This window comes from Protopterus annectens, chromosome 3.part1 (genome assembly GCF_019279795.1).
Source record: "Protopterus annectens isolate FY-2018-M chromosome 3.part1, PAN1.0, whole genome shotgun sequence".
Lineage (NCBI taxonomy): Eukaryota > Metazoa > Chordata > Ceratodontiformes > Protopteridae > Protopterus > Protopterus annectens.
In genome coordinates, this window is record NC_056732.1 from 1601014366 (window position 1) to 1601032082 (window position 17717).

At 44.0% G+C, this 17717-nt stretch overlaps 1 protein-coding gene across 2 annotated transcripts in view; it reads right to left on the minus strand.

Annotated features, from left to right (window-relative positions):
* Nucleotides 1–17717, minus strand: part of FAM133B (family with sequence similarity 133 member B) — a 677034-nt gene that overhangs the window by 485879 nt on the left and 173438 nt on the right. For both annotated transcript variants that reach the window (XM_044067632.1, XM_044067633.1), the window contains exon 2: nt 2579–2676. In XM_044067632.1, the coding sequence (XP_043923567.1) occupies nt 2579–2676 (98 nt within the window). The remainder of the gene's footprint in view (nt 1–2578; nt 2677–17717) is intronic.

The following is a 17717-nucleotide window of genomic DNA, read 5'->3' on the forward strand; positions in this document are numbered from 1 at the left end:
CATCACCAATACAATAAGATTAGGATATCCTGTCCCCACTTAATGCAAAGCTTTAAAATTACCTCAGTACATCTCTGAATATAGCACTCTCCTTAAACACCGATCTTTAGCAAGTTGAAATCAAAACTTTCACAATGTTACAAGGCAGATACGGAATAAATGCCTTATTAAAAGAAGCCTGTCAAACAGTTAGAAAAGGGCCACCATACCGCTTCTAGAGTATGACCAATTATTATTGCCTGAAACAGAGTCTAAAAAGGCATACTTCACAAATATTGCTTAAAAAACATACAAGTTCATGGTGCAAGCCCCAAAAGAAAACCACCACTACTGTTTGCTAATGGACTGCAAGAATTCGCTACAGTGGGACTTCGACCACTGGCTCATCTCTACTCAACCAGAAAGACTGCCCAGACTCGCATTTTGTATGGCTGGGCACTGCCATTTCAAGGAACTTATAAAATGGCTGTTGGGAGTATCCTGTTCACTCCCTTTTTCTATTAATATCCTGGGCAGCCATGTTTTCTTCTAATTTTAACGGCTTTATTTTTTCAATAGTAGGCCTTGCCAATTTAAGTTGATACAGGGGAAACTGGGATAGCAGGAATCCCCAGTGTAATACTTGCACACTACAGTGCAGACTGGTAGCCTTGCAGAGTGTAATAATTTAGTAAAGCAAGACTGCAAGTGGGCAGAATGTTACTACTGAAAGTGATCTTCTTTTGATTGGGAATCGTGTATTTCACAAAAGACAATAATCTTTGAAGAAAGCTTAATAGGAAAGCTCAAAACTAAACTGTCAAGACTCCACTAAGAAAGAATTCAGCAAGCCCAGTGCAGTAGTTCACTTCTTTTAAGTATGAAAAACAAACCACCATTTCAGAAAATGCTGCTCAGCTTCCTGCTCATAAGTCAGACTAGGAAAAAATGGTCAGCGCATAGACAACCAAGCATAAGCCTGACTTTCACAGGTCTCACAAGGTCCACCATCCAAGCAAGCATCATTTGACTAGCAAAACTTAAACTGATCTAACATGGTAACTAAGCAATGCACACATCAAAAACGATACTGTAACCCTTCCGTAATTACCCACTGCCTGTGAAGTAATTCGGTTAACAAATGGGTTATTTAAGCAATAACAGATGACGTGGTGTGGTATCTTGAAGATTTACCCATGGTTGGTGTGATTTAATCACGAGGGCGAAGCCAGAGTGATTAAATAAGGCCAACCGTGGGTAAATCTTCAATATACCACAACCACAGAGTCGGTTATTGCTATAATACAATGACATTATTTAAGAAAAAAAATATTTTCTTAAATAATGTCTTTGTATAACGAAGCATTACTGTTCTTCCGCTGGTTGTGGTACACTGCTTCCTTGTTTTGATGTATTGAGCATGCGTATGGGACTTGCGTCCCATACATACCCAGTACATCAATGCTTTGAAACGAAAGCAACGGAGAAAAGAAAGTTTCTGTTGCTCCGTTTTTTCTTTTTTTTTTTTTATTTGTTAAAAAAAAAAAAAAAATGTTCTGAGCACTTTATACCAATGGAAAAAAAGTCCAGGGGCCAGACCTTTTTCTGTTGGTATATTGTGAGATTTACAACGGGCCCGCTAGCCAATCAGCGTGCACGTTTTTGAATATTAATTGGGGGGGGGGTCATTGTATAATACTTTTCTAAGTGTAGAACTGTAATGAACTGGGTTTCAGTGAGATCATTTAAAGAGAAGGGAAGGTAAAATTCCCCAAACAAGGCACTTAATACAGAACACACACTGTTCACTAGAAAGAGATGAGTAAATTATTAGGTCAACACTGACTCAATCAAAACAGCTGTCTATTAAGATGTTATACATTACATACAGGGTCAATATTAAAATGTCAAAATTCATTAATCTGATGTTTCAATACATTGACCCAACAAAGCAAAACTCTCAACACACACATACACACACGAAAATGTGCTCTCCACACCCCCCTGCTAATTGCACCACAGTGAAGAATAAGGAAATAGCGCTTAACCCATTATTAGCAATCTCACACTAAATAGCCAGCAACACACCTGGTGAACACACACTAAAAAAGAGAAACTCACTTAAATTCTTAGAAACTATCTATTTTAACACTGTTCTACATATATTAACCAAACAAGCTTGATGCAATTGAGCACAATGTTGTTTGATCAACTGAACTGCAATGAATGAAATACCCACTTACATTACACATGCACTTTTCTTCCATGTATAAAATACACATACATATTATATATATATATATATATATATATGTGTGTGTGTGTGTGTGTGTGCACACTAACATTCACAAATATTTGCTTGTGTGTGGAGTTTGCACTCTTGCTCATAACAGACTGACATCACTGAAGTGAGACGCCTCACACCCAAAGGAGAACTGTATAAGGTGCCCCAATAAAGACATTACAGCTAACATTACTACTGCAAATTATTATACCACAGAAGAGAATTCTAAAAGCATACAGTCAAGCTAAGTGAGAGTTTTATGTAGTGTTGAAACTGCAGAAAATTGTATTTTCCACTAAACAAAATTCAGCTTACCAAGTGGGCCTTGGTCTACTCAAATAGTCCTGAATGGAGGGCCCCGAAGATGGAGCAGGGCCCCGTGCCCTTGCCATAGCTATTGGATTCATATAAGCCTTAAAAACAAAATAGCAAAATAGTTACAAAAATGGTATTAAACAGGTTTAAACAATCAGAATAATAATACTTACATCTATACAACTATTACAATGTTAAACAACAATAAATTAGTATTTTAGGGAGAGGGAATGAGTTTTTCCTGAGTGAGTGCAGCAACAATTTTGTGCCGCGGAGTGGGGAGGCTTCATTTCTTCCTGGCCTATCTCAATACTGGTCAAAATTTACCTTGGTCAAGTTTATGGTCGGGGAAAAAACAATCCAAAATATTTTTATTTTAAATATCTCTCAGCCAGTCAGCTTTACAAAAGGGTGGTCCTTCAGGAATCATAGTTGTCCAAACAATATCACATTTCTCTCTCTTTGGAGTGACAGTTGACATAAACCAGAGACAAAAACAAAAGTATCCGAAATAACGTACTAGTGCTCTGCTACCCAAAGAGAGAAAAATTAAACCATGTGCTTACTGCAGTACTGAAATGTAGTGGTGCTGTAAGATACACGAGTATCAATAAATAATACCACTACACCAAATTATTTTAATGGGGGCAGTAATCTAAACTGACACACAATTAAAAATGTTAATTTTGTGAAGCACATCAAAAGTGCAATTACAGACCACCATGACACAAAGAGGCAGCATACTCCTCATCACTACTGTAGCACTGCTGTGTTACAAAAAAATGGTAAAAGGGAAAATGGTAGAAAATTCCATAGCTCCTGCAACAGTACCTGAGTAACATTGTACAGAAATAAGCAAGCCTGCAGAAAGCTCTCTGCAACAACTCGAAAGTAATTGCTACAACAGAAATTTTAGGTTTCCTGTTTAAATGTTGAGATTTGCAGTGCCACAAAAAACCCGAAAATACAAAAGAACAAATATCAAAACACCTTTTCTATTTAAATGTTGGGATTCGCACTGCCACAAAAACACCTGAAAATATAAGAAAAGGAAGAGTATCAAACATTGCTATCCTCCTTTCAACTTGTTTATTGTGTGGTGGGGGGAGGCACAAATGCTCATCTCCCCCATATGTGGAGGAAGCCCTCCCCCCCAAACTTGTATATCCTTGATTGCCGTAGTTAAAAAAGAAGGGAATATTCCACAAAATAGAAAGTCTGGCTTTTCTTTCATTTAGTTTCCATATTCCAGGACTCAGCATTGGGGAAACTCAGTAACTGAAACTGTTACTTTAGTTAACACAACAAATAAAATTTGGGTAACCCTGCAGAGCTAGGCTCATTTGCAGAAGGGGTCCAAGTAACAAGCCCTCAATAATGTACAATCATTATCAGAGTAGAAGACAACTAAATAAAAACAAGAAGTTATATACTCACCATAACATTCGATGTATGTAGTCCATCTCTCCTCACATTCTTACCCATGGGTTCGGAGCCAAACCTCGGCTCCGACTCGGCCATACTCTAGCTCGAAGTCTTTCAATTGGCTGGGCTAAGAAGGTATCCCATGCTGCACTGCTCCCTTTTCCCAGATCTAGTTTGCTGCAAGCTCAATCACTCACTCGCCACACATAACACATAGAGAAGGAAGAACATACCAACCATAAAGGAATTTTGAAATCATACCTAACCTCTAGGTCCTCCAGGATGGGGGAAGGAGGGGGGTAAGTAAGAATGTGAGGCGAGATGGACTACATACATCGAACGTTATGGTGAGTACATAACTTCTTGATGTTATGTAGTCCAATCTCGCCTACATTCTTACCCGTGGGACAGCATCCCCAGCACCTGAATCCTGGGAGGTGCAGTGGAAATGCTCCTGAGCACTGTGGAACCAAAGGAAGACCTGCCTCTAGACACCAAATCTAACTTGTAGTGAGTAACAAAGGTGTGAGGAGATGCCCATGTAGCCGCAGCACAAATATCATCCATAGACAACCTGACCTGAAAGGCTGTAGATGTAGACACAGATCGGGTAGAGTGAGCCTTCACTCGAAATGATAAATCTCTGCCACCTGAAGCATAAATGAAGGAAATACAACTGGAGATCCATCTAGACAAGGTGACTTTGGAAACAGGAAAACCAATCCTGTTTTCTGAAAATGAGACAAACAACTGATGCGATTTTCTAAGATCCTTCATTCTATGTAAATAGAATCGTAATTGTCTGTGCACATCCAACTGATGAAATTTAAATTCTGCCTTGTTCGAGAACTCTGGAAAGAATACAGGTAGTTCAATGGATTGGTTGAGATTACTAACTGAAGCCACTTTCGGTAGAAAGGAAGGGTTTGGTCTGAGAGAAACCCTGTCCTTGTGAAAAATCAAGTAAAGTGGTCTGATCGATAAGGCTTGAAGCTCCGAGACACGTCTGGCTGAAGTGATGGCTATCAAAAAGATTGTCTTCCAAGTCAAATATTTTAAATTACAAGTGGCTGCAGGCTCAAAGGGGGGCAAAGTGAGACATTGTAGAACAAAATTTAAGTCCCAAGGCATAACTGGGTCAAAGACTGGAGGATGAAGCTGGAGGACGAAGCAGCATAGTGCCCTTCAGGAATGCCCTACAAAGTCTATGTGCCATGAGGCTAGGCTCATCAGCGACGTGAAAGGTGGAAATAGCCGCCAACTGGACCTTAACAGTTGCGGCCGCTGATCCCTGGTTGAAAAGCATGGAGAGGAACTCCAGGACTGACTAAATTGAAGCTTTATAAGCATCAATTTGTCTTGTATGCGCCCATATGGAAAATATTTTCCATTTACTGGAATAGATTTTTCTGGTGAAGGCTTATGGGAGGAAGACAGAATATGAAACAAGTCCGGCGAAAAATGACGAAGCCTGACTAATGATGGAAGTGGAGAAGCCAGGCTGTCAACCGGAGGGGCTGAAGAGAGGGATGGAGCTGCCCTGACATATGAGTCAGCAGATCTGGTTGGGAGTCCAAAATCAAGGGGGTGGGGGCGTCCATGAGGTAGGAATGGAGAAAGGGGAACCAAATTTGACGAGGCCAGTGTGGAGCAATCACAATAATTTTGCTTCCCAAAGATTGCACTTTCTGAATAACATTTGTCAGCAGAGAAACAGGAGGGAAAGCATATAGTAGACCAGAGGGCCAATCGTGAACTAGATAGTCCCTGGGTGACTCCCCCTGAGGGGGGATAAGGGTGAAGTAGCCTCTGCATTTGGTATTGAGGGGGCTGGCAAATAGGTCACAGCAAGGCTGATCCCACCTGCGGAAAATCTGCTCCGCAACTTAATTGTTCAGGGACCACTCGTGAGGCATTAGAATAGCTCTGCTCAACCTGTCGGCAATCACACTGGACTTCCCCGGAATGTGCATTGCTACAAGAAAACGTTGGGAAGCCACTGCCACACTCACATGGCCTCTCTGCAAAGGGGGTACGACTTGATTCCTCCCTGTCTGTTTAGATACCATACCACCGACATATTGTCTGAGTGGATCGCAACTGTCCCGAGAAGAAGAAAGCTATGAAGTGCTTGCAACGCTAGTAGCACTGCTCTCATCTCCAGGACATTGATATGCAGATGCATCTCATGTTCCTGCCACGTGCTTTGGACTATCCTGCCTAGATAATGCCCCCCCCAGCCCATTTGGGAGGCATCCGTGGTCACTGTGGCAACCGGAGGGGACAGAACAAAGGGTTTTCCCGCACTGAGGTTGCTGGTGTGAAGCCACCAGTGAAGATCTTGCTTGCACCTGTCTGTGATTATTATAAGATGAGAAAGCGGAAGATGTTGTAGAGACCACTGGGCGAAGAGTAGCCACTGAAGGAGCCTCATGTGCAACCTCGCCAGAGGAACCAGCATAATTGTAGCAGCCATCGTCCCCAACAATTTGAGGGCCAATCTTGCCTTCACTCTTCTCAAAGGGAGCAATGCATACACCTGTTGTTGTAAACTGAATCCTTTCTAGCGGTAAAACCACCCTCATGAGCACGGTGTCTAACTCGGCGCCTATAAAGGTGACACGCTGCGAGGGCAACAAGGCAGACTTTTCCCAGTTTAGAGTGATGCCCAATTGTTGACACAGTTTGATAGTGGCGTCTCTGGTTTGTAGTAGTAGATGCCTGGTGGTGGCAGAAAGGAGCCAGTCATCCAGGTACGGAAACGCTTTGAATTCCTGACGTCTCAAGTGAGCCGTCACCACTGCCATACATTTGATGAACACCCTGGGGGCTGTGGTGAGACCAAAGGGCAGGGTGCGAAATTGAAAATGACTGGCTCCCAGCAGGAAGCGTAGAGGACTTCTGGATGCCCTGGCCATCTTTATGTGGTAGTAAGCATCCTTGAGGTTGATGGAGCACATCCACACTTCTTTTCCCAACAATGGGAGAATAGATTGCAACGTGACCATTCGGAACTTGGACTTCTTCACATGGGTGTTCAATCTGCCGAGATCCAAAATGGGTCTCAGGTCCCCTGTCCTTTTCGGCACCAAAAAGAATCTGGAGTAAGTCCCTAATCCGATCTGGTCTGAGGGGACATGCTGGATGGCTCCTTTTACTAGCAGCTTTAAATCCTCTGAAGCTGCGGAATCCCTTTGATTGGGTGGAACATCTGGGATTTTTGTGATCAGAGGGGGAGTTGAAGAGAAGGGAATGTGATATCCTCCGGAAACTATTTTTTAATACCCATTGGTCCTTAGTGATACCTTGCCAGGCCTCTGGGTATAGTGAAATGTGACCCCCGACTGGCTCCGAAAACGCACAGTCGGGCCCTCCCATCAGGAGCGCTGGTAGGGAGAACCACGAAAGGAATTGCTGTCTCCCTGGTTATGCGGGCCTCCTCTGCTCCTAGGGCGGCATCTACCTGAATTACCACCCCCTCCCCTGCCTCTGGAGGGGGACTCACCTTGTGCGTCATGAAAAAACCTCTGCGATTTTTTGAACCACATCTTCCCACTCCGCTGGGTCTTGGGATAAGGCCTAGAAGGAAGGGAAAAACGGACTCCCACAGCAGACAGAGTTTCTCCCTCTTGCTCGCACCTAGTGAGAGTGTCTTTCACCTTGGTTCCGAATAAGGAGGAACCATCAAAAGGGGCACTGGTGAACGTGGACTTGAAGGCCTCCGCAAAATTACAGAGGCACATCCAGGAGTGTCTCCTAAAAGCAACTCCCGAACTTGCTGCCCTACCCGCTCCTTTGGCTGCGTAAGAGATCAGCCTCATGGAGTAGTCAGCAATAGAGTTGAGGGTAGACATCTGAGCGCTGACCTTCTGAGCCACTGCATCAGAAACTTTACCCTGCAGAGTACCTCCAAGCTCTTTCAGGAGATCTCTTTGGAGCCGTGTAAAATGTGATAAGTAATTCAGTGACCGCAGAGTAAAGGCCGCTGAAGAAAACATACGCTTCCCATACCGGTCCATGGTCCTAGACTCCTTGTTAGGGGGATGGACGGTACACGAAGTCTCAGCCAGTTCCTTCTTGGTGGCTGCTGCCACCACCATGGCATCTACAGGAACTCCCTTGGATAGAAACTGTCAGAGGGGGCGGACAAGAATTTGTTGGGTCTCCTGGGGACTGGTTCCAGAGTCAGGGGTTTCCCACATCCTTCGACAAACCAGATCAAGAAGTTAGTCAAAGGGCGGAGATACCCAGGAGGCAGAGGGCTGAGCCCCAAAGGCCCTCAAGAACACAGACTCCTCCTCAGAGGGAGCTTTGGAGGGCCAGTCACCCCTCTGCTTCAAAATTTCTAGGATGACTTGGGGGACCCCTCCGATTCCTCGAGGTCGGTGTCTGATGTGAGGGACTCATCTTGGGAGTCTATGTGCTTCCTCTTGCACTTTCTTTTTCTGGGTGGCTCCTCAAGCAAAAACTCTGAGGGGCCCTCAGAAATATGGGGACCACTCATAGGGGTATCCTGAGGCCTTGAGTCTCCGCTGTCGAAAGATAGAGGGCAATCAGAGACCTGCACCAGAGCTGGAGGGGACAGAGTGTCAATGCTGAATGATGCCGCTGAGGACTTGGCCAGCACACTCCGCATGGCCTCGAAAGCTGGTCCCCCCTGGCTCCGAAGATCGACCAGCTGTGGAAGACCTCGGAGTAGAAGGGAGCAGGTCCGAAGCAGGGGTCAGGCTCCCCCACGCCGCAGCACCGAGAGGGAGACTAGGAGCCGAAAAGTGTCCCAAGGCCTCCCCCCTCAGGTCCGACCGAGGAACCATGAGTCCTGAACCCCGTGGATGGAGCCGGCAGGGTCGGAGCTGAAGCCAGGATGGGCCATCGGAGCCAACCTAGGGACATCAGACGGCACCGACCACTCCGGATCTGAAAGCGGAGATTCATTCGGCGGAAGTAGTATCGACGCTGGCTGGGTGACAGGCTCCGGAGCCGACTGGGCTGGAGCCGAAAACAATTTAGCCAGTACTGGTGATTGGAGCAGTCTCTGTACCACTCTATCTACATCCACATCTGAAAGTGTCCTGGAGGACCTAGAAGAAAAGGAAGGAGATCTAGACCTCCTCTCCGAAGGAGACCTGCGAGGAGGAGAGACTAGCCTAAAATTTGGATACCGGCTCCGAACTACCAACTCCGCAACCGGCTCCGAGGGACTTGGAGCTGAAGCATCCATCGATGCACTAACTTCCTTTGGCACCGAAGACAGTGGAGCCGGGGATGGCAAAGTAGATTTTGCAACTTTCTCCAGAGGCTCCGAGGATACTGATGGAGCTGGAGATCGCATTTTAGCCTTGGAAGTTTTACTCTTAGAGGGAGGGGACTTGAAGCTAGAAGCCCTCTCCAAATCTTCCTCGAAGGAGGGTTTCAGAAGTCCTTTCAAAATTAGTTTGTTCTTCTTCTCCTGAAGAACATGCGGGCTAAATGCATGGCAAAATGTACAAGATTCCTGAAGGTGAATCGCCCCCAGACAATAAACACACACAGAGTGCCCATCAGTGATTGACATTTTATAACCACATCTAGTACATTTCTTAAAGCCCTAGGGCTTATGCTCTTTCGTATCCTTAGATATAGTGAAGGAAACTGAAAAGCCACCAACCGTTAATATAGAAGCCACAAGCGCGGGAACTAAAGAAAAACAACAGACACCACAAAAAGACCTCTAACTTAAGCGGTCCCAACAGGAACACAGGGAAAAGACTAGGTCCTCTAACTTAAATGGCCCTAGCCCGAGGGATAGGTACCTACTAACAAGAAACACAGAAAGAACAGGGGCCGACTAGGTCCTCCAACTGAAACGGGCCTAGCCCATTGGGAGACAGTTAGTGGGACACCACAAAAAAACAGTACCATGAGAAAAACTGTACACCAGATTATCAAACTAGTACACACACAACACACAGCTATGAAAATAGCTTTTGAAGCGAGAATATCTCAATAAAAGACAAAAAGCTATACTTGGCCACAGCCAAGAGCGAGGCCACGTCTGAGCTATACGAGCAGCAAACGAGATCTGGGAAAAGGGAGCAGTGCAGCATGGGACACCTTCTTAGCCCAGCCAATTGAAAGACTTCGAGCTAGAGTATGGCCGAGTCGGAGCAGAGGTTCGGCTCCAAACCCACGGGTAAGAATGTAGGCGAGATTGGACTACTTAACATCTATTCTTTTTCATATTTACTTGTTTTTTTCTATCTTAATCACTATACTACATAAAAAATGCCTGTTGAAAGAACTAACCATAGAAATGTAAAGTAACAGCTGTACCATTAACTATAAACTTGAAAGAAAGTGATCCAAGCTCTAAAACAAACAAGACTGGTGCTGCAGAAAGCATCAACAACTTTCGGCAAGTAAAATCTCCCCAGGCTGCCAGGATCCTGCCCCCTTTCCTACCACACACAATAGCTGCCTACTTCTCTAGATCCCCAGTTACAGACTTGGACACAAAAGAGTGGAAAAAAGTACAGTTGTGTGGAATCTTACAATAGCTGAAGATGTCCTTGCTTTCACTGCTGCAGCATTCTTAACATTTGGGATTCCCTGACATGGAAGCCCATTGTCCAGCCAGTATACCAAACACTTCCCATTGCATTTTAAAGGTATGCCTGAACGTCACACGTAAACTACTCCTTGCATATTGTAGAGCATAAAAATGATGTTCAGGCTTACCAAAAACAGAACTGATTTCCCTAGTAGAAACATCATTCCAGGTAACCTGTACATCCAGGAGGGGAAGGACTAGGGGGATGGAGGGAAGGAGCAAATATTATAGCAGTGAAGGCAGGAGAGCTACCGTTACGTTAAAATTTCACACAACTGTACTATGTCCTTATATTCACTGCTGCAGTATTCTTAAGATTCGGCAGAGTGCCAAAGCTCAACAGGAAACTTGGGAGGGGGAATGGGAAGAACAGTCCCCTAAGAAGCCATGGAAAACAGCACTAGCAAAACCGGACCTAGCTCTAGAAATACCATAGTAAAGGTATGCACAGAAGACCAGGTAGATGCTTCAAGAATATAATCAGTATCTAAGTCCTTGAAAAAAAGCACCAGCAAAAGCCATCGCTCTAGCAGAATGAGCCTTGACTGAAGGAAGGCTCTTGCCATGAAAGGTGTAACAAAAGGAAACAGCCTTAGAAATCCAAGAAGAAATACTTTGCTTGGATACAGCTAGACCTAAAGATCTAGGATGAAAAGAAATACAACTGATCAGACTTTCGAATAGCCTTAGTCTGATCCAAATAAATTCTGAGTTGCCTATGCAAATCCTAAGTATGCAGCACCCTCTCATTGTCAGACTGTGGAGAGGGGAAAAAATTAGGTAGATTAATAGACTAATTAAGGGAAAGCTCATTAACCAGAGAGAGGGATTAATGTGCAAGGACACCTTGTTCTCATGAAAAATAAAGGACAAGCCATAATGGCCTGCAACTCATAGACACCTATCTGGCAGAAGTAAGAGCTAACAGAACAGTCTTCCAAGAACAATAGTGTAAGGAAGCTGAAACAGCACGATCAAAAGGAGCACGAGTCAACTTCTCCAAAGCAAAATTAAGATTCCAGGGAGGTGGAACAGGCTTCCTGGGAGGTCTAATATTAAGGATGCCTTTGAGAAATTGTTTAACCTCGCATCTAGAAGCTAAAGGAGGAGATACAGGCAGACAAATAGAGATGACCGATATGTGGGCTTTAATAGAATATGCAAAACCAGACAGTGAAAAGATGCATTCGGACTGGTGGCAAAGAAGCTCGGTTTATGGTACGCCTGAACATCACCTTTATGCCCTACAGTATGTAAGGCGCGTTTGAGTAACACTCAAGGGTACCTTTAAATGAAGTCAGAAAGTTTTTGGTATACTGGCTGGATGACAGGCTTCCACGTCAGGGAATCCTGAATGTTAAGAATACTGCAGCAGTGAATGTAAAGACATCAAAAGTGAGAAAACACAATAAGACTCTAGACCAGACACAGCTATGGCAGGGAAGGAGGGTGCAAGGAAAGAACATGGATGGAAAATCTTCTTACATACTTAACATAACAACTCATTTGTAACCAACTCTTACCCATTAAGAGGAGGACCATCCTCTGTAATGAACAGAGCAGAGTCACTAGCGAATCCTCCTGGGTGAGCAGAATTATCAGAACAAAGGTAAAAGTGTCCCCAAATAATCTTGGCCAACTGATGACATGCATCTTGTACTACACCTTGTGAAGGCATCATGGGAAGCTGATGAATTTTTTGAAAAAAGGCAGAAGAGTTAGTTACATCTCAAGTTACATCTCAAGCTGAATGGACGCGGGGAAATTTTGAAAAGGTCTTACTGTTCTGCAGGTGAACACTGGACGCAGCTGGCTATCTAGAATGCATGAACTTTGGTCTTAGCAAAGGAAACAAACCTTTGAATACAGAAACAACTGAGCATTTCAGCTGCCTATGGACATCCATACAGGAGAGGAGATTCTTCTAAGTGCAGTGAGGAAAGATGGCAGGTATGTTTATGGCTCAATTCAAATTAGCTATTGCAGCAACTTTTGGAATGAGGAAAGGATACAGCCTAAACATCACACCACTAAAACTAGGAGGTTTAACAAACAGCCTGCAACTCAAAAATCTCCTTGCCCAATGTAATGGTCACTAGGAATAAGCTCTCTCAGGACAGGTTCTTTAATTTTGCCAGAAGGTGTGAAAGGAAATAGACAAGGTTCTCTAAATACCCTACGGTGGAACAGAGTCACGAACAAGGTGGAGACTAATGAAATAGGTTTTTATTTTATATTTATTTGTTTACCAAGATAGTTTGTCTGGGTGTAAGTCTGTTTTTGGCGGAGTCCCAGGGAGAAAAGCTCCAGAAGTACAATTTACATAGGCATTAATATAACAGAAAAAAAAAGCATTGCTATAATAAGAGAAATACAAACATACATTGGCATCGCATTAAAATCAGAGAACAGTATCATAAGTATTGTTTGCAGAACACAAAAGGATTTTTTTTTTTACTTTATTACATAGGAAGCATTTGAGGGTAGGTTTAGTTTTGTTAGTCAGGTCAGTATAGACGGAGAAAGAGGACAGGAGAAACTGAAGAGGGGGAGATTTCTAGCAAATTAGTAGCGGGTCCACAGATGGCTATAATGTAAAAAGGCTCTTACAGACCATAACATAGGTAAGAAAGAAATACATTCAGAAAAAAATGGTTGAACTCTAAAAGAAAAATGGATCAGAGATTAAAATTAAAAATTAGGCATTAGCCCAGAATACGAGAGATTAGGAATGAAAATAGGTCTAGACCCTGGAGGAACAAGTCCATTATCTGAACAGGTTTTCTGATTGGAATGTCTTTGGGAATATGAAATGCTTTTACTCATCTATCTAAAATAAGCTGGGTTACTGTCTGTTAGTGGAAATGAAGCCTGACTGTCAGGTTTAGGCAGCGATGGCCTTAACGAGGACTTACCCAATGGACAAAAAGTACAGTTTTGTACCTACCATAAATGTAGATGTTCGAGTGCTAATACAGCTGCAGTAATCACATATGGGTTTTCTGCCGTCAGGCGGTCCCTCGGTCGGCCGAATTCCAAAGTCTTGGTCCGGCATCGGTTGTCGTCGCTTTCTCTTCTGACGTCAGTGAGGCCAGAGTATATAAGACACAGCCGACGCCATGTTCTTCAGTCTTTCTTGCCCCAGATGTCAGGTGCCCCCCGAAAGAAGGCAATACATAAATTATGCTTATATGCGTATACATGTAATGCAATATAATCCAAAAACAGTGGTTGCAAGCAAATAAACCTTAGAAGGATAACCCAGTCAGGCTGTATGAAGAGGTTGTTAGGCCCCATGCCTTTACCATGTGGGGAAGGAGGGAGGGAAACCTGTACTGCAGCTGTATTAGCACTCGAACATCTACATTTATGGTAGGTAAAAAACTGTACTATGTTCATCGTGCATACAGCTGCAGTAATCACATATGGGTAGAATCCCAAAGCTACGCACAGGGTGGTAGGTACTAGGAGGAACTGGGTTGAGCCAGAATGCCCTGCAAAACAGCAGTGGCAAAGCCTGCTCTTGTTCTGGAATATAAAGGCAGGTGGTAGTGTTTTGTGAAGGTATGTACAGAACTCCAAGTGGCTGCCTCCAGAATATCTTTGGTAGGAACTCCTCTGAGGAAGGCTGTAGAGGTAGCTGTGGCCCTGGTGGAGTGTGATCTGATACCTGTAGGAACAGATTTCCCATGATAGGAATAACAAAACCGTATGCAGTGGCCTATCCACTTTGAAATAGTCTGCTTGGAAACTGGCTTCCCTTGAGCCCCTACAGCATAGGACACAAAGAGTTGTTCTGATTTCCTGAAGGACTTTGTTCTGTCCAAATAGTAACGTAGCTGCCTATGGATGTCTAAGGAATGTAGCAGCCTTTCCCCTTTGTTTTGAGGATTGGGGTAAAAGGTAGGAAGGTGTATGGCTTGATTTAAAGCTACCCTAGATACCACTTTAGGCATAAATGATGGGTTGGTACGAAGGGAGACCCTGTCCTAATGGAAAATGAGAAAGGGCTGCACCGCAATGAGGGCCTGTAATTCCGAAACTCTACGAGCTGAAGTGATAGCCAGAAGGAAGGCAGTTTTCCAGGGCAAATATTGCAAATCTGTTGAGGCAGCTGGTTCAAAAGGAGGCAATGTTAATTTTTCTAGTATGTAGTTAAGATCCCAGGCTGGTATTTGTTGTTTCCTTGGTGGTCTAATATTCTTAGCCCCTCTGAGGAACTGTCGTAAGAGTGGGTGAGAAAATAAAGGAGGATCCGTGTTGTATTCTGCAGAAATAGCTGAGGCATGGATTTTTATGGAGGAAAATGAAAGTCCACTGTTCAGCAGCTCAGCTAGATACTGTAATACCTGAGGCAAGTTCAGTTTTCTAGGGTCCTGGCCTTTTTTCGCATTCCAAGAACAAAACCGCTTCCATTTTGCGGAGTAAGCTTTTCTAGTAGATGGTCTTCTGGCCTCCAAAATGACATCCTGCTCCTCCTTGGAGAGTAGGGTCTGTTGTGGTGTTAAGGAATTTTCCATGCAGCGAGATTGAGTGTTTTCAGCTGGCTGTGGAGAGTTTTGTAACTGTGCTGAGTCAGCAGATGTGACATTAGAGGCAGGGACCAGGGAGGAGTATGTGTTAGGCTCCTCAGCAATGGGTACCAGTGTTGCCTTGGCCAATCTGGAGCAATCAGTATCATCTTCGGTCTGTCTGTTCTTGCTTTCAAAAATACCTTGGGCAGAAGAATCAGAGGTGGGAATGCGTAAACTGTCCATGCTGTCCAACTGAATGAAAGGGCGTCCACTCTCCAGGCCTTTGGATGAAAGGTCCTCGAACAAAACTTTTCCAATTGATGATTCCTGTGGGAGGCAAAAAGATCTATGTCTGGCCTCCCCCACACTTGGGTTATTTCTGCAAACATCTGCGGATGTAACTTCCATTCGTGTGGATCTGTCATATTTCTGCTTAATTTGTCTGCCAGCGTGTTTTCCAATCCTGGCAGGTATTGTGCTTGAAGTTCGATTTGCCATTCCAGAGCCAAGTTCCAAAGGGTCATGGCTAGTCTGCACAAGGGGTATGAATGTGTTCCTCCTTGTTTGTTTATGTACCACATTACTGTGGTGTTGTCTGCTCTTATGAGTAATTGTCCTGGATGCAGGTAGTCCTTGAAAGCTGTAATTGCATTTATTACTGCTAGCATTTCTTTTTGATTGATGTGGAGGTGCTTTTCTTTTTGGGACCATTTGCCCTGGATGCACCTGTCCGTCATGTGCGCCCCCCCAAGCGTAATCTGAGGCGTCTGTGGTGATAACTTGCTCTGCTTTTGGCTTGCAGAATGGGAGGCCTGTGTTTGCTTGACATGCTTGGGCCCACCATAGAAATTCCTTTTGCAAACATGGAATTATTGGTAGTATTGTTTCCAAACTGTGACTGTGTTGAGACCATAGGTTTTTTAGGTACCATTGAAGTTTCCTCATATGCAGCTTTGCACATGGGATTAAAAGAATGCAAGATGCCATAAATCCCAGAGCCTGCAGGATTTTCCTTGCAGTAAGCCTGGTACTTTTTGCTAGTATTTTGAAGTACTGAGATAGTTGCCCTTGTTTTTCTGGCGTAAGATAGGCCATCTGGGTGTTTGTGTCCAAGTTGGCACCCAGGAAGGTTATTTTCTGAGATGGTGTTAGCCTTGATTATTCTTTGTTGATTGTGTATCCCAGAGCATGCAATAGCCGTGTCACACATGTCAGATGTTCCAGAAGTATGTGCTTGCTGTCCGCTTGGATCAGGCAGTCGTCCAAATAAGGGTAAATTTGTATCCCTTGAAGTCTGCAGTAGGCAATCACTGATGCCAGGCACTTTGTGAATACTCTGGGCGCAGTAGATAAGCCAAAGGGCAATGCAGAGAATTGATAGTGGATTGAACCTGCAAGAAATCTGAGGTATCTTCTGCAGCTTTGTCTGATTGGGACATGCAGGTATGCCTCCTTGAGGTCCAATGTTACCAGCCAAAACTCCTTGCCCAGCATGGGAAGAAGTTGCTGTAATGTGAGCATCTTGAATTTTGATGCAGTAGAAATGTGTTTAGGATGGATAAGTCCAAAATGGGTCTCCAGTCGGTTCCTTTCCTTGGTACCAGTAAAAGCCTTGAATAAAAACCTTGACCTTGTTCGTGAGAAGGTACCTCTTGAATAGCTCTCATGCTTAAGAGCTTTGAAATTTGTAGTTGTGCCTCTGCCCTTTGATTCTGTGGCAGTTTTGGCATGCCTCTCATTTTTGGAAGAGTGTGGAAATTAAATTTGTAGCCTCTGTTTATAATGTCCAGGATCCATTTGTCTGTTGTGACAATATGCCAATTGTTTGCAAATAATGCTAGCTTTCCTCCCAAAGGTGCTGCCAGCTGAGACGTGCTTGGCATGGAAATGAGGGAGTCATTGGGTTTGCTTCCTGTATTGTTGTGCACTGTCCTCGCCACCTCTTGGCGCTGGAGTTTGCCATTGTCGTCCTCTATATGATCCTTGTGATTGCCATCTGCCCCTTGTGCATCTGTATCTACCTCTTTGGGGCTTGTCAGTGGCTGGAAAGGACCAGTTCTTTGAAGGCCAATTTCTGCTAAAACGTGGTGGTTGGACCTGGAAAAAGGTTTTGACAGTTTGCATGGATTTGGCTTTTTCTTCCATTTTCCGTAATATCTCCTCAGCATTAGTACCAAACAGCACATCCTTTTGTAAAGGAGCATCTAGAAGTTTAGCTTTCACATGATCAGGCAAGTTTTGTTCTCTAAGCCAAGCATGCCTGCGAATGACTGATCCCGTAGCAGCCGCTCTACTTGAAGCCTCTAGGGCATCATAACCACATTGTAAAGTGTGTTTACCCACTTGCTCTGCACTATGCATCATATCCTGTAACTCCTTTAAATCTGGTTGTTCAGGTTGAGACATTTTGTTCCTTAATTGTGATAGCAGGAACTGTTGATATTTAAGCATATGAAACTGACAATTTAAGGCCCTCATGGCTAGGGTGGCCGAGGTATATACCTTTTTACCCCACCTTTCTAAAGATCTTGATTCCCTTTCTGCAGGAAGTGGATTCTTGGCAGTGGAGGCCTTCAATCCCTTGGGGCCTTGTGAAATGGTTTCAGGGTCA